Here is a 24,725-nt window from a genome sequence, read left to right as displayed (position 1 = left end):
AATTTTCGATTCGTTTGGTTTTAGGTCGATTTAGTTTTCAAAATCACATAAAAGCGACGATCTGTTTGATATAAGGTGGGGCAAAAGTCCCACCATTTGGAATATGTGCCATCTTGGTTATGTGCCGTTTAGCTCAGTTTCGCTTTAACCATTGTGTGGTGTAGACGTCCAAATTTTATTTTAGATGATCCTGTATCGTATATTTATCCATAATAAAATTTGGAGGTCTACACAATACAATTAACAATTGGACAAACTGGGTACATAATTCGAGCGGAAAAGGTCATTTACTGGGTGAGGATGACAAGTTACTATATAACAACATTTAACCTCTCGTTGCTTGCGTAATTCAGAAGACTCTTACAAATTAACTTGATACAGCTTAACAGCATCTTTGGTACGCTTTTGGTGATTTGGGTTTTTAAAGCATGAATATATTCTGATTCCAATCGTTTATAGTCAGAGAATATTGAACACCTTCAATTCATATTTGATCTTACAACTTGAACTGCGATACTTTTGTTGTTTCGAATAACCGAAGAACGATTGCTAGTTCAACGTTAATCTGCATTCTGTTTTCGATAAGTAAGTTAATCCCAGAATTCAAAAGAAAACAGCTTTATGACTACTGCCCGCACCAGTTACGAAACGTTACCGATGACATTTGTACATGAAGTTGTTGATATTGTATTTTGTAATTTTGCATTGGTAAGTGTGTTTTGAAAACATATTTGTGGAAGGCTACATTACTATAAATTATATTATCTGTTATGGACAGATAAATGACGCGTGCTTAGAACAATCGAAAATGAAAGTAGAATTGTGAGATGAAATATTTTAGCTGTATAATTTCAAATATTTAGTACTCTGGACAAGTTCTTGAAATTCCAGAACATAATAATAAAGTTCAAATATTACATGCCATCTAATTATCAATCCATTTTCGCACTTCTTTATAAACCGTATACCAGCCAAGAATCAGAAGGCATTATGTCTGGTGAATGCGCTGGGTGTAGCAGAATTTCGAATTTGAGCTACAACAACTAGATATTTCTGGTCTTTTTTTTTGCAAAAATACGTCATTGAATTTGTTTAATTGACGGTTTTTGATTTCATTCAGTTTTAGCAGTTTAAAATACAGTACACTTTGCCGCTTCCCACATATATACCAGACTTTATGGACATGAACGACTAGACTTCTATAATAACCCAAATTTTTTGGGCTTCATCGCCAGCTACAAAATAGCACAGAGAAGTTTTTCTTGTCTCCTTTTTCGCATTCTTGCCAGCACATAATGAAACCGCAATGTTGAAAAGGTTCGAAATGATATGTTCAAGTATTCAGTCCATCCATGTGAATTCAACGTAATTGGAAAAAGAGCTTGCAGCTCTATTAGGTATCATTCAAATAATCATGTACAAGCATTTCCCTCCTTTTGGATATTTCCCATCGCATATAAATATCTGAAAACAATTGATATAGCTGTTTATATAGAAAGTATAAGCTAGGCTTTCGTTTAATAAGACTTTATTCAATACTAACTTTTTTGGTCCTCCACGTCGCTTTTTATATTATATTAATCACTTTTCAATCATAAATTAAACGGGCCTCACCATATGTTTTCAAAAGTGTTTGATGCGCTTCAGCAACATATTTGATGAAATCAAACAACAAGAGTAATAAATGTCGAAAATGCAGTCTTCAGCGCTTCATAGTTAGCGCTTCATATATTAATAACTCAATAATATAAAATGAAAAGCTGCTATTTTGTATAGAGAAATGTTAAAACCAATTTAAGTTGAATAGTTAGGTTAGATTGTTTAACAGTTGTTTGCCTTGGTACCTGACATTTATAGCAATAAATTTCGCTGATTATTATACATACAAGTAACTATTATTAGGACGTTTGAGTTTTTTACTGTATATATTAAATATGTTATGTACGTCAAGATCACGTTAGTGGGTATTAGATTTTATTATGTACTAATTCGTAAATGGTTAATAACATATGTCATGTCTGTTTGGAAGATGTCGAATTATGAATCAACAAAACAAAACGGAGGATTTGAAACAAAAATTAAAGAAATACTGCCATCACAATTCAAAATTTTGATAAAGTTGTTATTATTGGCAGATATTGTTGTGTGATATTCTAACTTCTCACTCATAATCTTTATAAATCTAGATTATGTAATATCAATGAAAAAATATTTAGAAAAATTTTGTTGTAAAATCTTGTACTAATATGACACGTACTAGAGGCGTTTGTTCGTTGTTCATTGATTTTGTTTAAATGTCTATTCTAAAAACTGATTATGATAGAAATATTATGAAAATATTCTGAAATAAGGACTCTAACTTCTAAAAACATTAGACTATCATTAAATTATTAGTTATTTAAGTATCTATTTGTATTTTAGGTCAAGTTTCATCATATAACAATCCTAGTTTCAATAATCCAATCACCAGCACTCTGACTCAATATTCCTCATTGAATCAATATTCTAACCCGCTGAATCCGATCGTAACTACCAGCTACGCCAACGCCGTCACCTTCTCCAACCCGTTGAGTTCTCAATTCAACAGTTTGGGCGCTGCTCCCATGAGCATCAAACTGAAGGCAATGGATGAAGTGGATTTAGGTAAAAATAGTTCATGAAAAATTATGTAATATCGTGAATATAAACAAGACGAATATTATTTTAAATGTAATGTATTAAACATCCTATTGCCTAATGTTCGTCTTATTTGTAGCGATATTGTTTTGTCTTTAACATTATTCATCTTATTTCTTTGCTTTGTGATAACCTATTTACATCCTCTGTCGCTTCTAGTCCTTTTAATACTCCTTTCTTCTATGTTTAATATCCTGTTTCAGGATAATCCTGATTAACTAACATGACATTGAAAATTTAATTATACTAAAACAAGGCGATACATTTAAAAACATAATATAATACTTTTTTTGTAAAATAATTAATAATTAACTTGTTCAATAATTTTTGGGTTCGATAAGTTATGTATAAAATTGATTATGTATAAAAGAGTTCGGATTCAAATGTATTAAAAAGTTGTTAGCATAACTTTTTTGTCATATAAAAAGAATTTTTTCACTTATATGATTATTTTAAACTTTTATAAAAAAATAACTGCAAAGATGTAGGGATTAAAGTGTTTATTATAGCAACATCCACCTTATTCGCCAGATTTAGCACTGCCTGGCTTCTAGTTTCTCTCACATCAACAAAGAGGTAATAGTAACGTAACCACAAAAGCGTCTTCTAGACTCTGGGGTGCTGAAGTTCAGGAAAATTATATTGAATTTTAAAATCTGTTAATGTATGTAATTCTATCCAGCAACAATTTTATTAAACATTGTTTTGGCAGCAATATGCTAGCAATAGTAAGAATTTCGTCAATGAGGATGTTGACGTATTCATTCTCAGTAATCCGACCAGTGATATGAATGACAGGACTAGCTGAATACCAGGATATTGCATCCCATGCGTGACTGTAGAAATGTAGTTCGGATTGCCGGACGTAGGCAACATGGAAGCAATATTGACAACGTGCAACAAGATGAACTATACTACATATTGTTTATATTATTTTGTATGTATTATATTAAGGATATTTAAGAAATCCTTAATATAACTTAGAGATGGTTAGATAATGTGTAGAGATTTAGAATATTACTTCATTTAAAAATTACATAATATCGTATTTAAAATTACATCTAATTCATTCTAAAATTATCAATAAAAGAAAGTTTGGATATCATTTAAAAAACTGATAACTAAATTTTTGGACAATAGAAAATTCTCGAATTATAAACCTATAGTACTTGCTTTTTGTACAACCATTTTGATTTTTTTTTGGAAAACTGATATAATGTGTGTTAATCGCAAGGAGAATGGTATCCTCAGAGCATAAAAGAGATGGAGAAACTATACCAGGCACGATGTAATATCAATTATTTGAGAAAAAGCTATGCAAAGTATTTTACCGATACAAGGGAAAAGTATATAAAAATAAGCATCTAATATTTGCTGTTTAGTAATTAAATATTATTTAGTAATTTAACATTATAGTAAAATTTTAAAAATAAAAAACTATGAATTTTAAGATCTTATTTATCAAAATTTATCTAATTTTCTTATGATACGGACACAAAAACCATTTTTGGCATTAAAACAATTTTAGGGGTTGAAATAAAAATCGAACCTCTAAAAAAATCGAACTTAATACCGCAATGCAAAGATGCCAATTGCATGGACACACATAGAAATTCTGCAGAAGAGAAGCTAGATGTGTAAAATGTTCAGGTAAACATATCACCACAGAGTGTAGAAAACCCAAAGAAGCTAAGCTGAAATGTTCAAACTACAATGAAGCGCATCCGACAGTTATAGAGGATGTGTAGTTGCTAAAACACTACAAGAGAAGAGAAATAGAATAGCTCAAGTTAAACCTCAAGAAATAATAAGTGAAAAGAAACAACCGAAAAAATATAACAACGTTAATGGTGAAGTGACTTATGCCCAAAGTATTAGTCAAAATAACCAAAGAGACACAAAGGAAGATGAAGCAACCACCAACGAATTGCTACTTAAACTAATAGGAAAGCTGGACAAACAAGAAAAAATTATCGAATATTTTTCCGAAAAGATTGAAAAACTCGAAATGAAAAACTTTAGGCCTGTGGCCCCAAAAACCCGAAATGGCAAATAAAGATATCCGAATAGCAATTTCGAATGCTAATGAAACTCAGCAACATCACGCTACCCTACAAGTATTCCTAGAGATGCAAAAATATATATTTGCCTAATATCAAAAACTCATTTAACAAAAGAATCCTTTATAAAATTTAGAGAATATACACTTTATCATACCATACATCCAGCTAACACCGCAAGAGGAGGAAGTGCCATAATAATAATAAAGAACATTTCCCACCATCAAGAACCCGGGCTCAGTATAGCAGAAAATCAGGTAACAGCAGTAACTATTAAATCAAGCAGATACAAGGTTACAATAGTCGCAATTTATTATTCTCCAAGATACAATCAAAAAAAGGAAAATTATTTGAATGTCCTAAGCAACCTGGGAGAAAAATTTATAATTGGAGGTGATGCAAAATGCAAAAAATACTAGATGGGGATCTAGAATGATAACAACTAAAGGCAATGAACTGCATAAAGCAGTTGCTGAACTAAGATGTAGTTACATGTTAACTGGAAAACCAACTTATTGACCGACTGATCAAGAGAAAACCCCAGACCTGTTAGATTTCTTCATAGTAAGAAACATAACATCCAACTATATAAAGGTCGAAGAAAATTTTGAGCTAAGTTCAGATAATACGCCAGTGATTCTGACGTTGAGCGAAAATATAATAAGACAAGAAAGAAACCCAACGTTAACAAACAAGAGAACAGACTGGGAAGGATTTGCTGAAGAATTGAACAAACGAATTCAACTAAATGTACCCCTCAATATTCAACATAATTTGCCGGACATAGAAGCTGAAAATTGGATGATTGAATTAGTCACGCCGAAAGAGTTAACCAAAGTTATTAAAACTGACATTAACCCCAGGAAATCATCAGGCTACGATTTAATAACTGGAGAATTACTGCAAAAACTACCAAGAAAGGGAATTATAAAACTCACCAACTTGATCAATACAGCATTTAGATTAAAACATGTCCCAGACATTTGGAACATAGCGGAAGTTATAATGATCCCAAAACCTGGGAAGTCACCAAACGAAATAAAAGCCTATAGACTTATATCACTGCTGCCAGAAATATCTAAGGTTTTTGAAAAACTCCTGTTGAAAAGAATAAAATGGATCATAGAGAGAAAAAACCTAATACCAACACACCAGTTTGGGTTTATTAACAAGCACTCAACAATTGACCAGGTCCACAGAATAACAGATGTTATTGAAAAAGCATATGAAAGTAAAAAACTATGCTCAGCTATATTTTTAGATATAGCACAAGCCTTCGATAAGGTTTGGCATGAAGGCCTTGTTCATAAACTACAGAAAATACTACCGAAACAACACACCGAACTATTAAAATCATACATTACAACCAGAATGTTCAGAGTCAAACAAGAAGAAGCTTACTCTACAATAAAAGAAGCTAAAGCAGGTGTACCACAAGAAAGTGTACTGGGACCAATGCTTTATCTACTCTACACTTGTGATATACCACAAATGGAAAATATTACGATGGCTACATTTGCTGATTTGCATGATACTGCGATTATAGCTGTCGGAGACAATAGTGAAGAAGCCTCGCGAAAATTACAACAGGCAAGTGATAATATAGATAATTGACAACATTTCGTTCCATATAGCAACAACGCTAAATATCTTGGAATGAATCTCGATGCAAAACTTCTCTGAAAGGAACATATAAAGAAGAAAAGAGAAGAACTGGAATTGAAACATAGGAAAATGTACTGGCTAATTGGAAGAAAATCACAATTAACAGTACATAATAAATTGTTATTATATAAGCAAATACTAAAACCTATATGGACATACGGAGTTCAATTATGGGGATGTTCTGCAACGAATAACATAAACAAAATACAAAATTTTCAGAACAAAGTCTTGAGAGTTATTGTGGACGTACCCAAATACTATAGGACAGATTACCTACATTGAGACCTTCAGATACCCACAGTCAGCCAAGAAATCAAGAGAATTGCAAGGGGGCATGAGGAAAGACTCCATTGTCATACGAATATTGAAATATTGCAACTATTGGATAACACCAGAACAGTACACAGACTCAAAAGAATCAAATCATCTGATCTTGTGTAGTATTGTGTAGTGAGGTACATATATTAAAAATTCACCAGTGACATGTATAAACATTATTTCACCAGAGACTAAGATAGGGCCGATGGGTCCTTCTAGTTATATACTTAGATTTAAGTTTAATTAATTTAAGATATTTAATTTAAGACAAATTGTTGGTTAGACGGAAACGACTAGTAACAATATATTAATTAAATAATAATAAAAAAATCTAATTTTCTTGATATAACATATAATCGATGTCATGTTGCAACAGAATTGCTGCTGAATAAATCGATATCAAATTCAGCACCCAAAAATAAATAAGATTTAGGTAAATTGGTTTTAAGTTTTTACAGACATCAATATAAATATTATTATATAGTTATTTTTATTGTCATGTTTTATTTTAATTAAACGAAGTAATTTACTTAACATTTATGAAATCAATTTATGAAATGTAGAAATTTGTTACAATAGAGAACATTGATGGAAAATGAGTATTGGTATACTGTAATACCTCAAACCTATTAACAAATTTAAACTCAGAACTTTATATACCTTTATATACCTAAGCATTCTCTTTATCTATCAAAACTCACTATTTAACACACTTATCTTTCCCCCTTACTTTCTCCATCACTAAACCTCAATTCTCACTCTGACTCTGTCACTCGCCCAACTTTAACATATCATTGACACTTCATCCGATCATCCTACATCGTTCCTGTGTAACATCCTTATCTCTCGAATCAGGACAACGACGGGTCGCAACCCCCGTTACCCCCCATCCTCCGCCTTGGAGCGGGACGTCTGGTATTACTGATCTTCGACCTCGCATGCTTACAGATGGTTTGGATTCGGAATGGAGTGCAGGCGGTGCTTTACATCCCACTCAAACCGACAACCGTGGGTTCTTGAATGGACAACACGTGGCCGAAGGCCAGGTTGATATGCTGGATATACCTGGAAAAGGGAGGTGTTCCGTGTATATTGCCAGGTTTGTTTAAATATGAATATTTATAGTGGTAATATAAGAGAATAATCTATAATTAAATGGGGTTTACAATTATGTCTTTAAATTATGTATTTTTAAAGCATATTTGTCACGTTTTAATATTGGTAGATTTGCTTCATATAATATAGTAAATATATCAACGACAATATTCAAAAAGGAGTTGGGGTCTTCGTAAACTCACGTAATGAGTATTTCGAACGATGGAGGGTGTTATTCATACAGGTCTACAATTATGACTTACCACAGGGTTTAGCAACTCCGTCGGTAATTGACATTCTTCAGAAACACCATTTTCTGATGACAGAAATTTTCAATGGACAAATGTCTTACGGCAATAAATTTATTAAATTGTGGTAAGGAATGATCATGAAGAAATGATCAAGGCAGGCGGGGAAAAGTTGTTTCAAAGACATTACGTGCTTCTCACCTCAATTATCGATTGAATACTTGTTCCTGTACTGAAAAAACGACAGTAAGCAACGTTAGAACTATGTATAAGTATCCTATCCTTTGAACGAAGGTATTTATGAAGATTATATAAATAAGAGGACGCGAAGTTACAAGACAAGAAAAGCTGATGTAATATAGATCCAATCGAAGTTATTTTTTTTAAGAAGATAACGCTTTTTAAGAAGTTAAGAAGATTTACGCGCTACGCCAGCTAATGAAGAAATGTATTACGAGTGGAAAACGTGCGATAGCCTTTTTAGTGCTTCTAGTTTTGACTGGTCGTCACTTTGGGTAGCTTTGGAAGCTGAATATGTTCCCTTAAAGATATTAAATTTCTTCGGGTGTCTTACAATGTAGCCCATTAGCTCTGTGTGTGTACGAAATGATTTGTCAAATCCATTTGATGTTCGAACCAGTGCTTTTCCAATGAGATACCATCTCTCCACTACTTTTCAACATAGCAGTTGCCGCTGATAGTAGTGCTATATTTGCTGATGCAGACTTTGATACTTCTAGATTCTTTCGTTCTTCATGATATAGTTCGCTCTACAGAGACATATAGTTTGAGTATCAAGGAAGAAAAGGCAAAATTATTGACAACTGACGGATCATTGCTACTATTGTAAACCTCAACGGAATCCAGTTAGAGCAAGTGTAAGTGAGTTCAAGCATTTGAGATTAGTAATTCAAGAGAAGAACATGGCATCTACCGCTGAACTAATAAGCCCAATCCGCTAAGCTATAGGAGTTTTTTTTTCTCTAAAATGGTGAGTGTGGAACATAGGAAATATTACAATTGTCCCAGGATAGCAGCTGCAGTGGCTAGCTGCATTATGTTGATGGTTAGTATGAAGCATAAGTAAGCATAATGTAACGAAACCGTTACTCATATATTTTCAGCAGCATCTTTATTTGAATTAAATATGGCCTTAATGATGAAAAAGAAGATAATGTTAAGTTGTTTATTGAGTTGTTTCGTAGTGACAGCTGATTTCGATGGTTCCCGATATATATCTATCGATAACAGTTAATCTAGGTATGAGATACAAAATCCCTATTTTTTACTGTGTAGAATATGTAAAATGTTGTATTAGCCCAACAGCATTGACCGGATGTTTTAATTCTATAGAAGAAAAATGCATCGAATGTTTATGGTGGACAATGTTTCAACTGATGGATACGGGGAATGATTTAGACATCTCAGAATGGCGATTTAATCTCTGAAAGAGATAGAGATGGCTCTTGTCAGAAAAAAAGCAATTGCAGATAAATAATTAATAATATTACTCCATGAAGGTTCATGAATGAATGAAAGGAAAAGTCAAATGCAAAATAATTGCTAGGATTTATGCAACAAGCAGTTACTATGTGATTGACATTAAATATTTACAAGCAAGATAATTGGGTTACTGTTTTATGAACTGAAATAGAGATACGTTGAAAGGCTATTTATCAACTGATGAAGATAAAGGTGCTTTTAGATTGGAATAAGTTTGAGGATGAAAAATGAATATTCTACAACCTTTCTAAAGAGGAAAAATATTATGCTATCCTTTGTCCAATCATTGTTTCTATTTGTCACAGCCCAAAATTTGTTCATATCAGTTGCGCATTATGCGCCTTTAGATGATACTATCCAGGCTCATGTTACAAAAGTTGGGAATAAATATTAATAATAAAAATTGCTCCATTTGATTACTGAATGTTCCGATTGATGTATTAATATTTGGCAGGTCACTGGTTCGTTACCTCTACAGCAATCAAAAACTGTATTCTCATTAGCAACACCTACAAAGATTAGATAATTTTTCGATAGGAAATTTGAAACATTATGGATAGGAAAAATAATAGCCAGTGATGACCTGATATATTGATTAATCTTTTTATTATTTTTTTTTCTGAAATAAATTAATTTTTAACCACAAAAATGGTCTGAATTTTTAAAATATAAGTTAAATTAATTTTGACTTAGATTTTCCTATGACCCTGAACCTGAGTCAGAGGAGGAACTAAGTATTCAGGCTGGAGACTACCTTTTGGTTTGGGGTGAACCGATGGGACCTGGCGGTTTTTTGGATGCAGAATTGTTAGATGGACGTAGAGGATTAGTTCCGGCTCATTTTGTACAACGTTTGATCGGTATGTATCTACTGATATTGAAAATAATATTGATTTTTGACTCTTTGATATTCTCATCAGGCGATGACCTTTTGGAATTTCATCAAGCGGTGCTGTCAACATTACGCGAGGAGGAAATTAATCAAGAAAATTTCGCGGCCGACGTTGCTCGTTTGAATGAACTGGCGGAAATGACCGAACAACACGAAGATGATACGGGAGGCCCCGAAGGTGAGACAGGTAGGGACCTTTTTGCGCATGTACTAACATTACATTTATTTTTTCGCTTGTTTTTGTATCGCCTACGTGTCTTTTTGTTTGTTTTTCTCAAGCACAAAATCGCTATCATGATCATATAAAATTACGTATCATCTGATAAACATTATCAACTTTCTGTTGAAATTAATGGTATTTTACTATCTCGCTCAATCGTACTTGCGAATACCAGTACAGGTACACCAAAGTGAGTATTTTCTGATTTGGAAATAGAGATGATCGCTAAATAGACCTAGATCAATGATTTTGGGATGTTATAAAAATGACTAACATTAAATGACAATATTTTATAATCACAGTTTTAAATTTTTACAAATATTTCATGTACAAATCAGTTCTGTAATTTTTTGGGTCAGTTAGGTCAGTGTATATTTAAGAATTGTTGTTGCAAATGAGAAAAGGAATGATCAAGAAATTAAAATCTAATTAAATATTTACTAGGCCTTAATTAAGAGACTAGATAAGTGTTTCATATTGATCATAGAAGAACACATGGGCTGAAAAGTCCCGGGCTTAACACATAGATGTCTAAATTTGTTGCATTTACCGCTTTTTCAGTTATTACTGAAAAGAAAGCTGTTAAAATTTAATGATATTCTACTCATACATTGTGCGTTAGTGAGTTATTGTACTAAGAGTGGCACTACTTTTGGTATTTTCAAAACAATGGATCAAAAACAATTTCGTATTTTAATTTTTCACTGCTTCTTAATGAGAAAAAATACCGTTTAAGAAAACCAATGACTTGAAAAGTATTATAAGGACTCCGTTCCATCAGAAACAACAATAAAACGTTGGTTTGCTGACTTCAAAAATGGTCGTAGAGACACCAATGATGCAGAACGCAGTGGACGCCCAAATGAGGTGGTAATACCAGAAAAAATTTTAAAAAATCACAAAATTGTTTTGAATGATCGAAAAGTGAAGTTGCGTGAGCTAGCTAACAACGTAAAGATCTCAAAGGAACATGTTGGTTTTATATTTTATAAGAATTTGACTATGAGAAGACTATGAGACTATGAGACTATGACTATGAGAGCTCTGTTCAAAGTGGGTACCGCGTTTGCTCACTGTTGTCCAAAAACAAGAACATGTTGATGGTTCTGAGCAGTTTTTGTCCATGTTTAAACGTAACAAATCGGAATTTTTGCATCGATATGTGATAATGGATGAAACATGGATCCATCACTTCACTCCGAAATCAAAACGATCGTCATCTGACTGGACAGCCTATTTTGAAGCAATTGCCATTGAAATGTTAGAGCGGTGCAGGTATAAGTGTGTGGGGCTTGATCAAAATTACGTTTTGAGTTAAGCCAACCTTGAACAAAACAAAACAAAAACGCGTTTTCTTTGTTACGCCCGAGACTTTTCAGCCCATATGTTATTTATCGATATGACTCGAAATGCTTATACAACCTATAAAAAATAGTTTGAATTAATATATTCACATTTCATAATCCATTACTGATTTTTATTGTCCTCAGTTTATGAAATTTTGAAATATGTCTTAAATGCCTTAAAATGAAATGCCTTAAATAAAAAAATATATTTAAGGCAGACTATAAATAACAAAACTAGATTAGTTGCTTTTAATATTCACAGAAATCTTCAAAAGTATCGAGAGTAGCCTAAATTTCCTTAATTTCTGTAGAACCACTATTACTATTACTGTTCATTAACGAGAAGTTTAGAGATTTTTTAACATCATGACGTGGACGAGGAAATAAACTTCTTGGTACATCAGTAACAGTTTTGATTGAAAGGTTACTTCCTTTTTTTTCATCTTTTGGGAGTTTTCTTCCTAATGTGAAAAATATGAAATAATAAATAATATAATATGTTTAATTATTATAGAAAAATATTACTGATAAAATTAAAATATTGTCATTTATATAGACCCCTTTAATATAGTTTAGAACAATATTAGTTACATATTACGTAATGAAATTAGAAAGAACATATCCGAAATATTTAGAGGGTACTTTTACATACTTTAGCTGCTTTCTATTATAATGTTCATGTGTTAATTATATTTATTAGTTGTAGTGTGTTGTTTTGCCCAATTTTAGTCTTTAAAACGTTTCAGAACAGAGCCTATATAATTCCTCTTGTGTTTTGATAGAGATTTATTAGATAAGCTTCTTATAAGTTTTTAGTCAGCTCTAGAAATAATTTTTAAGAATATAATATAGCAGTATAGGTCTTGATATTTGATCAGTTATTGGTAATTTCACAGAATTATATCACATAAATACATTTATATTGTTGATATTGAAATGTTTGGTTAAAGTTTCAGTTCTAATTTATTTTCAACAATCTGTCACAGATCCATTTTTCATTCTGAATATGTTACTTAATAGATGATTTAATTATTTGAATAATTACCGTTTTATTCGTAGAAGCCATAATACACCTGATTTTCATAATTATTATACATGTTTACACATTTCATACATCACTCACTGTAAGCAATGTTTATTCAATTCCATTGTTGCCCTACTATTAGGTATTTTCTTTATTAGCATAATAACAAGAAATAAAATAACATTTTTAGTATGAATTTAATCAGCATGCACATATACACTGCTGAAAAAAATTATTGAGTTGATTTTTTAAAAATGCTTCTTAAAAAGTTATATTTCAAAATTTTCCGTAATAGTTCTAAATGTTTAGAATAAATGTTTAAACTAAAATATATATTATTCTGAACTGTCTTTTGTAGAATAATGCGTTTTCTTTTCATAAAGGTAGCTTATCAGTATTTGGTCTTTGCTCCTATTTCACTAGTTTGTTCTAGTTTGTCCCTTTTGGGCTTTATATGAAGATATAAAGTTTGTAGTATTTTATCAGATCTTTTTGCAGAATTTTTCCATTCCACAAATTAATATTTTAGTGGTTTTTAAATTGATTAGTAAATGAAGTGATCTTAAGTTCATGTAAATATATTAATACAAAATTCAATAAGCGCTATATAATTTTCTTAACTAATCGGGGTCTTCATCGAGTTCATAGTTTACTCTATTCAGCACGTCTTTTAATAGATATTGTGCAGATTCATCATAACATCATGTAGTTTCTATACAGCGTCTATGTTATCTCCATCAGAAATGTAGAAACTTTTGCGTAATTTTTCAATATGAAGGAATTGTCATTAAACTGTCTTCAATAATTTATTTTTAGATATGGGGCGATAAAAGTGAAATTTCGTAATAACATGAACAATGAGGTTGCGATATGATCGTTCTATCATTCTATTCTTCTTTGATTCCTATTTTTTGTATATTTGTAAAGTAACAATATAGCTAATTCATTTAAGAATTTAACACGAATGTATTAGCTAGATTACTTAGCGAAAAAAATAGTAGCTTTATAAATAAATATAGAATGTCATGAGGCAATTTTTTGTAAGCATTTTTAGATATTTAGATTTAATAATAGAAATAGTAATAATAAAAAATAAATAAAAAACTTTTAAAAAATAATTTAAAAATGAAAAATAGCACAAAAACTTAATATTTTTATTCAGCACTTTATAAAAGCACACGTTCACAAAATTAGCCAAAATGTTCTGTTCGTGCACTGTTTTACTATTATAAAATATTTTATTTAAATTTTATTAGCTCTATTGCTTATTGTCACAAACCATTACATTACTGACATTTGAGCAAGTGAGCTGACTAGATATCGAGGAACAATATAAAATGAAAATACGTATGTTAATATATATAGTTATACGTATACGAATAGATGTACATCACATCATCTGTGTCGATGGACTCTTGATGTCGCTTTTCCAATATGGAATTCAATAGTGTCAAAAATATGGGAAAAAGGGTGGAAAAGATATATAATTTTTCGCAATGTAACCTTCAATTGATAAAAATTGTTATTAAAATTTAATCAATGTAGTTATAATTCGCCATTCCCTAATACTTGATATACTTGCAATAGTATTCCCGGCTTCGATGGAAGGATGAAATATTTATGTTGAGCCACCACTTGCTCTTAAAACAGCTACAATTCTTCGTAAAATATATTCCTAATGTCTGAATAATTTCCAATGGAATGCTGTCCTATTCTTGTACCAAAACATCCATCAATTGCTTCAATATACTCCTCACTCTTTACTCAAAATGTCTATACAACGGTCCAATTATTTTGAGGTCTGGCGATTGTGCGGGTTAGGTAATATCTTTGATGATGTTCTGATGTTCCTCAAACCATGACTGAGCTATCTTTGTTCTATGTAGAGGCCCATATTATCATCTTGGAATATAGCGATGTTTGTCACTAATATGATAATCATAGTAAGAACTTCATAATTGAGAATGTCGAGATATTCATTCGCAATAATCCGGCCAATGATGTCAAAGCTTTTGAATGAATTTTGGAAGAAACTATAGCTGGCTAAAAAAGATTATTGATAAGCTTTACTGCATTATGTTGTTTCATTACAAAAAATTGACTTTAAACTACAAACATAAATGTGCGTCAAAACTTTTATGAGTAAGTAAAAATAGCAGTAATCACAAGAATAATCACATTTTCTCATAAATGTTGCAAAAAGTATTTCTAAAAACTATATATTTTTCCTCGAATATGGTTCGATGCAAAACGTTTTAAGGTACTTGAAATAGGGCCACTGATAAGCTTCCTAGGCACTTAGACTGACTTTAGAGTTTCACCCCTGCAGCTGATCTACTATTTTCCGTACTAGTGCCGGCCCCAAGGCAATTAACACTGGAACGACAATTGAACAAGAGTGTCTTGATCAGCTGGACGGCTCCAGAAAACGTGGGGCCCGGTAATCAGATTGAGAGCTATCATGTTTACGTCGACGGCGTTTTGAAAGCAACGATTAAAGCGACCGAGAGGACTAGAGCTCTTGTTGAAGGTGTTGACAGTAATAGAGTATGTATATCTTTAAACAACTCGACACACAATACAATTTTCAATGTTCACTCATTTCTAGCCACACCGAATTAGCGTTCGTTCAGTAACGGCAAATAGACGTACGTCACGTGACGCAGCTTGCACAATGATAATTGGTCGAGACACTCACCAATTAGGGCCAAGTGCTGTACGCGCATCCAACATTACTTCGACTTCGGCTGTGATTAGCTGGTTACCTGCTAACTCCAATCATCAGCATGTTGTGTGTGTGAACAACGTAGAAGTTCGAACTGTCAAACCTGGTGTTTACAGGCACACTATAACTGGTAAGGACGTTTTTTTCTTTGATATAGACCTGGTCAGCATTAAAATACTTTTAGGACTTGCTCCAAATACGCAATACAGGGTTACCGTAAGGGCCAAACATCATCGATCTGCTCAGAACGTGGCAAATTTAGCTGAAGAACTTCCTATGCCAGCCGCCGCACATACGGATTTTAGGACGCTTCCCAAAGGATTACCGGATCCTCCCAGTGATATTTTAGTTGAACCTGGTAAGATAAATATACTGAATGAATGAATGTCAATTGTATTTTAATTAGTTCTACAGTAAAATACTTAATTCATAATCTGTAGTATCAATGTTATCTCTTTAGTATTTGACTTCTTTTTATCCATAACTATTTTAACTTTGATACAAAATTTCAGTAAACGCCTAATTAATAAATTGTTCCTGGGTCTTCATCAAGTAATATATTAAAGGTTTTAGAAAATAAATGTTAAATTTTAGTTAAATATTGACCCTATCTTCGATTCGTCTGATTTGGTTTAAGTTTAATGACCATTCTTTAAATCTTTGACTACTCTATACTCTTCTTTATATTCTCGTATTCTTTTGTCATACTCAATCAGACCTGACATTTTAAATCGTTAACATAATATCCAGTTCCTAGTGACAAACATTTTTCAACCAGTAATTTTGTGAGATGGCAACACTGAAATGTATATTCGTTTAATATATGGTTGTAGCTATAGACATAATAAAAAGCATGTTATCACATAGCCGTATTAAAAAATAAACGAAACTATTGACCTATAAATTGATTTTAAAGGATTTTTTTTTAAATTTTAGAGCTTTATTGTGAAAAATTGATACAATGTATTTTATTCAAAGTCATGTCCATCAATAGCCGCTACTTTTTCCTATCTTTAACGAAATTTACGACTCCATCTCGAAAAAACGAGATATCCACGAATATACCCATTTTTTGTTGACTCCATGAAATGTGAAGCGCTGCTCACAGCTGCTGATATGCAGTAATCATATGGAGCAAGTCTAGAGAGTAAGAAGAGTGGGATAGCATTTTCCATTTAAATGTTTCTAAGTATGTTTTCACTGGTTTTGTAACATGTTGTCGAGCGTTCTCATGTCAAAAATAACATTGTTGTGTCTTTGCTCGTATTGGGATCATTTTTCGGACAGTGCTCGTCTCATTAGTTGTAGTCGATAGCAATCTCTATTGATGTTTTCATCGAGTAACGCCTCCAAATCTTATTTTTTTGGCTGTCCAGAGCGCTCTTTGTCTTCGGTGTTAAAATTATATGTTGAAATCGATGGAGCATGGTTGCCATTAGCTTTACACAACATTCAATGATCCTTAACCGCCTTTTCCTTCAAATTTACTATAAAAAGTAAAACTATTATAGTTATTTTCAACACACTGAATAGATTTTTTGTTCGCACACATCAATATGAGGCGATTTAATACATATCAACACCATCTGTTGTAAATCCTTTAAAAGTAATTTATAAACCTGAATTATTCTCGGTTTGAATCACCATCATTTTTGCTATACAAAGGACATAGGTCAACACTAAAATATTATTTCTAAAACGTTAGGTCTTAAGAGGTTATATTTTTTCAGATCAGATCAATGAGACTTTATCTACATATAAAAGATCGACTTATATTCAAAAAGCTACAATATTAATTTTCCTCGAATCAACCTCGAAGAACAGTGAAATGTATGCACCAATTCTCTCATATACTGAATAACATCTGATTTTTCAATAGAATTAAAATTATTTCTGAAGTTGTATATAATTGATAAAATATAATAAGTTTTCGGAGGAGCATTATTAATTTTTTTTATGGTAGTATTGTCACAACCATGTAATTTTAATTGTATACTGCCGAAATTGATACCTTACTATTTCTTTTTATGTCAATGTTGATGGACTAGGCTTCAAATTATAAATACTCAGCTTGAAATATTTCTTTTTATTTTGGTTGTTTGCTCTTAGGGCCTCAAGATGGAACATTATTAGTAACCTGGCATCCGATAAATAGTCCCCACCATCCCGGCTCCAGCGTAACTGGTTACGCAGTATATGCCGATGGGAAAAAAGTTACTGACGTCGATAGCCCTACAGGTTTAAATAAATAATTCCACCAAACCTCCATCAGACTAAAACTATGGATTTTTAGGCGACCATGCTCTTATAGATATCTCAAAACTTCTTGGGCTTAATCCACGACATGTCACCGTACGTACCAAAGCTCGAGACAGCCAATCAGCTGATAGTATTCCCACGCCAATACCAGTTAGCGTTCTTAGAGGAGGCGTAGCAAAACGTCAACAACCGCACAGTGCAGTGATGCCACCCCACATCAGACAACAAATGCCAAGGAATCAACAACAGGGTCAAGGACAACAGGTATTTTAATATAGTAATAATGTAGTAAATAAGTTTAAAAGGGTGTAAACTGCAAGTTTTGTAATTATTGAAGCATTTTATTTAAAATAAGTTTTATTTAAACACTTTTAATGTAATTTTATACATATGTTTACCATACTATTATTTTTAATATTTTTTTATTAATGCTTTCCCTATCACTAATAGGATATAAGTTATTTTAAGATTATTTCAATCGGCATATTTTCAGTTATATTAACAAACTAAACTTGAACATGAGGTTTGAATAACAAATATTTAAACGTATATTTTAATCGCGTCTGTACCACCATAATTTATAATAAAATACAAGAGAAATTTTCTTTTTTTGAAATAATTGCTCAGTAACTTTCAGTTTAATTTTGTATAAAACTGAGTTTTTTTGCTTTTAAATTATACCGTTTAAAATGAAAATCTTAAACACAAGATCAGTATTGAATTAATTTCAATTTAATCTTACATTTGACAAATTGAATCAATATGATGGTTAATTGCTTCCTGCCAATTTTGCTTTAATATTTGGAATAATAGCTTTAACTAATTTGTTATTGATATGCCATTAATAAATTATGAGTCTATTAAATTATTTCAGCTTCATAATATAATATTTAGTCTTTACGATATATTTTTAAATTAATGGTTGCCAAATATTATTTTGGAGTATACCTATTACTGTATTTGATATTACCTTGAATGATTATTAAATTTTTCATGAGCATAAATGAGAACTGATGATTATCAAATTCTTGAATAAATGAAAAATTAATATTTCAATAATAATTTATTTTGATATAAAATATCGTAATATAATGAATTAATTACCTTTTCACAGATTATAGAACCTGATGAGAATCTCAGCGACAAGGAAATTTTTCCCAATTCCCAAACTCATCGGCAACAACAGAGCGGTATTCCATCAATAGGTAACGATTGATTAATTGAGAAGGGCATGCTATTATTAAAAAGTGGAGACAAAAATCACTTATCACAATTAAAATAACGACGATTATTTAAGGAAACGCAAAACGTAATTTAAAAACACAAAAAATAGTTAAATTTTATGAAACGGCATGGATTGAATAGTGCTTTTTAGTTTTAAATTCGTAGTTTAACTAAATAAAACAATAATGGTTTAATTATTTTAAACTTATTTTATTTTTAACAAAATGATATACAATATGTTTAAAGTTACTTGAACAATTATTGTCTCAATCAATATGCTGTTATTGGTACTACAGGACATCAAATTTCGCCACACTTGGCGATAGATCGCAGCTGCTCTGGTTTCGGACAATATTAATCTCCTATATTTCGGATCAGTTTCTATGATATTAATTCATGTTTTTTTCGGAGCTGTTTACTGTTTATATCTCTTCTTCCACTTAAAAGGTAATATTGAGGAATTCGTTGACCTTTCATTTGACAGACATATCTAAAACATTGTAATATGCATGTCTGAATTTGTTCCTTAACTGTACACTGTTTGTCACATCTTAAACGAATGATTTCATTTCTAAAACGATGTTGGAAAAAAAGAAGTAGAATTAATTTTAAGCATCGCATTTGAAATACCTCAAGCTTACAGACGTTAGATCATAAAAATTATCCAAAGTCCAAGTCACGGTTACACTGAATAATTGATAGAGAGCAAAAGCTCCTTCATCTTAGCCGATATGGCTTAATGCTTTACTGCTAGATGCTACTTTCTTCTTCTGTATCAATCAAACTTGGATTATTTCAATATTAATTCTTAATTCATATGGCTCTGCAATGCGAACTATATCATGAATAATGTTAGAAATCTCAACACCTGTATCTGATTCTAACGTATATTTTAAAAACGTTTGGCATAATTGCATCCGTTGCTATATTGAAAAACATAGCTATTGGAACCATCGTAAGATGTCTGAGGAAGTTTAATAATTTTTAGGGGAACATTCAAAAGCTGCCCAACGTTAGGGCCAGTTTATATACCCAAAGATGTGAAGCGGAGCAAAATCAATAAAAAACAGTAGATCATAAACGAAAACCAATAATGTCTGGGTTTTTTAATCTTTGTATAAGAGAATCAGACAATTTACTTGTTTTTGTATGTTTTTGGACATTTTAAATCATTGAATGACATTGCCAGCTCTCGTAAACTATACGTATCTTTGAAAAATATCATAAAAATAGAATATGTTACCTTGAATTCACAAATTAACTTGAAATTTACCTTGAAACTCAAGTTATCAAGTATTGGTACAATTTTCATATTTTCTAATATAACAAAAGTAATATCAAGAATCATTTATAAACATACTTAATTTTAAAAGAAAATGCTATTTTGAGAAGCTAATATTTGAGAAAAAGTACATTTATAACTGTTTTAATTCTTGTTAGCTTTAAACACATTGTATATTGTGGTAGAACCCTATAGGTATAATGTGGTAGATATTGGCACAATATATTTTTAAGAAAAGAGTTTGCATAACCCCTATCACCAATGAAATCCAAACTATAAATGCAAATTTTTAATCTTAAAATATTGCGATTAGTTAGAATTAGCATTTGAAACCAAATTAGAGTTGATATAGAGCATAGAGTCTTGGTGTACGAAATCAAAATTACTAACGGCTTAGGCGAAACATTCTCTCCCACAATTGAAAACTAGCTCCTCCCCGATCGCTTACAGAAATAACTAAGGAGAATTATGAAGGGAACATGTCCGAGGACGAGATGCCCGACGGTCGTAATAGGAGATTCAACAGGAACCAGCAGCGTCCGGGACCGGTACAAGGTGGCCAGCAGCAAGCCGGTGGTCCGCCACAACAAAATCAACAGTATTATCAGGGAGCTCAGGGCCAACAAGGTATTTTTGATCACGGATAGTGCAGTACTTGATAATATACTTTATAAGTATTTTGATTCATTAATATTTTAACACAAATGTGCTGCCTTGGGAAGTTAAAAACTGCTACTAAAGAAATTTCGAAAATGTTCTATCCAAAATATTGTACATTGCTACCAACTTCTGCTACATTTTCAAATGAACGGAACAAATTTAAAACATTTTTTAAATCAGTCATAAAATAATTATTTTGACTGTTTTTCGGAATATATTGTTTCCTCGGCGTCGATAGTTTGTGCTATACATCCATGATTTTCTACTCTTGAAATTTTTGTAATAGATACATTTTGTGATTGGTTATAAAATTCCAAATCTTTTTTGTCACTGAAGAATTAGATCACAAATAAAGAACAATATCTTTGGGTTTTGATATATAAGCGAGCCAATTATGGGTAAAATATTGTTACAGAGAATCACAAAATATTTTAACCCCTAACTAAAAATTATAATACCACTTTTCATGAGGATCCACAAAGATTTATTCAACTAATCGTTTGATTTATTCAGCACGCGACGTTTCCAATTCTCGTAAATTTTAAGAATATTATATAAACAGAATTCATTATCTTGAATTAACAAATTAATTTAAAATTTCTTTTGAAAATAAAGTTAACAATCCTTGATATAATTTTCATATTTTCTAATATGTTAATATGAAGAATCTTTTATAAATATGCTTAATTTTAAAGTAATTTTGAAAGGAAAAAAAGAGAAAATGAAAGTAACATAATAAATACAATTTATTTATCAATATATAAACTTTACAATAGCAAACCAAAGTTTTTGTACTTCTATAGAAATATGCGATAAACTCTTTTCAACACTACAAATGACTAAAACTCAACAGCACTTTTTTATGTGGTGTCTTTACAGCTTTTATTATCTTTACAGCCACACAAAATAACAAACAAAGTAATAAATATATAAAATAATAAATAATAAATCTATAAAATTATACACTCCCCAAACTTAACATATTAACTGAACGCATTGTCCGATCCGAACGATTATATTGTTCATCAAAAAAAAATTCAATTCTATCCTTGTTAAAATTCTCTATTCTTATTGTTTGATCTTATTTACTAATGCTTTAAAACTTGTAGCGTCACTTTTATGCCTTTTACCTGTGGAATTCTTTGGATTTGCTTGCTGAATATCTTAACGAGTCAATAAGTCTAATCTTTATAAATTGCCACTTTCACAAAATCAAAATTTTAGCTGCTAGTTTGGCAGTAATCATGTTTCTATACAATTTTAATAGGAATAACTTAATGTAGTCATTTTCATGCCCCATATATGTTTTAATATATTACATTTTAACATTCCCTTCCCTTTTATATTAATGTTATACCAACCAGGAGATGCGAATTTATTTTAATACTTCCCTGGAGTTTTAAATCCCACTAATCCTTAGATACACTCTTATAAATTCCTGATTAATTACACTCGAATTTAAAAGTGGTAATATTTTTACCAAAATAGGACCCCGCAATCTTAATAAATGAGGATTTAGTTGTTGTTTCAATATTTCACATCTGAAAATTTTCAAGCGAGTCAATCTTCGATAATTTCTTGTTCAATTTTAATGTCTATATATGACTATATATGATCAACGAGTTTCATCAAAATCACAATTTGATGAGATATGCTCACATAAAAGTCTTCTAATCATATTTATCTGAGCTTTTACTTCTGCAGGGTCAATTACATCTACAATATAATGAATTTGAATTCAGTATACAAAATTAAAATACAAATTGAATAGATACGCGCCTGGATGGAATTTCGTCACATATCTCTTCACATTAGTTACGGCCTACTATTTATAACAACCAAGAGCTACTAGAGCTAGGGTCAAAACTAAAATGGCGACCGCAGTTTATTACATTTTACCTTTCGATCGGTTGTAATTTCAGTGAAATAGCCAGTATTTTGTTAAATACACCTGCTCTTAAGATTAATTTTTTAATATGATCCCAAACACCTTGAATACTGGATCGATCTATATTTGTCATCAATTATAGCTAATCCATATGGCTGATCTTTGATTGACATTTTTTAACTTGACTGTGAATACTCGATTTGAGGGAGAACGTGTACATTATTAATATGGGTATCATACGCCGTTAAATTATGAGCGTTTTTGTTAGAAAATCGATTAATAATTATTTTAATTTTTGTAAGGAATTCCTGCATTTATAAAAGCAATTTTAACAATTAATCAACATTTAATTCTTAATACAATTAATAATAAGTAATAAACGCAGTAGAAATATACCATAAGTACTAAATATACATTCTAAAATAAAATATAATAAAAGGCGTGACACGGTATAATTATATTTTTAGTTTTTATAATATAGAAGAATTATGATATTATAATGTATAATACTTTTAAAGTTATAAATATATCAAGTACAATAATTTCACCGAAATGCCACATCAGTATTCTACTTTATATGAAACACGAACTACGCACTGGCACTTAAATAAATCACTATCACTGAAAGAATAATAGACAAGCATCACACTTTTCACTCTAATATTATTGAGATTGAAATTTAAAACAAAGGTGAGTATAGTTTTGGCACGAAATTACACCGATAGAAAATCCCTTTTAGAATTTATAATTACATATATTTAGATTCTAGATAGAGTTATCATACTTCAATAGATTTTTTTAGATTTAGGTAGATTATATTTGAAAATTTTGCTTTATTTTACCATATAGGCATCATGACAATAGAAAAGCGATTTGCGATCGTATTCGAAACTTAAGAAATTAATATATTAACGGATATAAATGACACATAACCGACATTTTTTGGATTTTGTTGGATAATAATACCGATATATATATTTTCAGTTACGCCCAATCAACGTACGAATCAGATAATGCGCAATCAACAGCCTGGCATGCGTCCATCGCCAAATAATCCTCAGAATAATCCGAATAATCCACCTAACCCACAAAAAAGATCACGATACTTTGTTGCACTTTTCGATTATGATCCAGCTACTATGTCACCAAATCCAGACACTTGTGATGAAGAACTACCTTTCTCCGAAGGAGACACCATTAAAGTATGGGGCGACAAGGATGGAGATGGTTTCTATTGGGGCGAATGTCGAGGTAAGCGAATAAAAAGGGATTGTGGCTTCCAGTGTTGTTATATTACTGTAATTAAAAATAGTCTAAAATTGTGATGCTGTTCATTATGAATACATTTTTCCTGGCCAATAAGTAATGCTATAGTCTATTCAAAGTAACGTTCCTTGTTACGTCATGACGATCGAATGTATTGTCTATCGCAATTTGTAAATTTGTTTTAATATCAGATAATATTTTTCCTCTCATTTTATTTTAGTTAAAATTTTACACAATACTGTCTGATACGTTTGAACATGTAACTAAATCAGCCTACAAAATTCGACTGGTTGTCAAAAAAATGTAGTCTGTAAAATTCTTAAAAACATTAGTGATTGTAATTACAATTTATAAACCGACAAACGCTGTTTTGG

The 24,725-nt window shown here is 31.3% G+C and overlaps 1 protein-coding gene across 14 annotated transcripts in view; it reads left to right on the top strand.

Annotated features, from left to right (window-relative positions):
- Positions 1-24,725, top strand: part of Rbp (RIMS binding protein) — a 78,311-nt gene that overhangs the window by 41,227 nt on the left and 12,359 nt on the right. For 9 of the 14 annotated variants that reach the window (XM_076398612.1, XM_076398607.1, XM_076398602.1 and 6 more), the window contains 12 exons: positions 2,422-2,643; positions 7,575-7,818; positions 10,259-10,425; positions 10,486-10,644; positions 15,377-15,594; positions 15,656-15,902; positions 15,957-16,130; positions 17,882-18,010; positions 18,066-18,295; positions 19,146-19,236; positions 20,967-21,164; positions 24,070-24,336. In XM_076398612.1, coding sequence (XP_076254727.1) covers positions 2,422-2,643; positions 7,575-7,818; positions 10,259-10,425; positions 10,486-10,644; positions 15,377-15,594; positions 15,656-15,902; positions 15,957-16,130; positions 17,882-18,010; positions 18,066-18,295; positions 19,146-19,236; positions 20,967-21,164; positions 24,070-24,336 — 2,346 coding nt within the window. The remainder of the gene's footprint in view (positions 1-2,421; positions 2,644-7,574; positions 7,819-10,258; positions 10,426-10,485; positions 10,645-15,376; positions 15,595-15,655; positions 15,903-15,956; positions 16,131-17,881; positions 18,011-18,065; positions 18,296-19,145; positions 19,237-20,966; positions 21,165-24,069; positions 24,337-24,725) is intronic. The other 5 variants (XM_076398610.1, XM_076398606.1, XM_076398605.1 and 2 more) reach the window with 5 other exon arrangements.

The sequence above is a fragment of the Rhynchophorus ferrugineus genome, unplaced genomic scaffold (assembly GCF_030347505.1).
Source record: "Rhynchophorus ferrugineus isolate W39M unplaced genomic scaffold, kcgeb_rfMv2 rfM3, whole genome shotgun sequence".
Taxonomy (NCBI): Eukaryota; Metazoa; Arthropoda; class Insecta; order Coleoptera; family Curculionidae; genus Rhynchophorus; species Rhynchophorus ferrugineus.
Note: the sequence above shows the minus strand (reverse complement) of the source record. Positions and strands in the feature narration are given on the sequence as shown.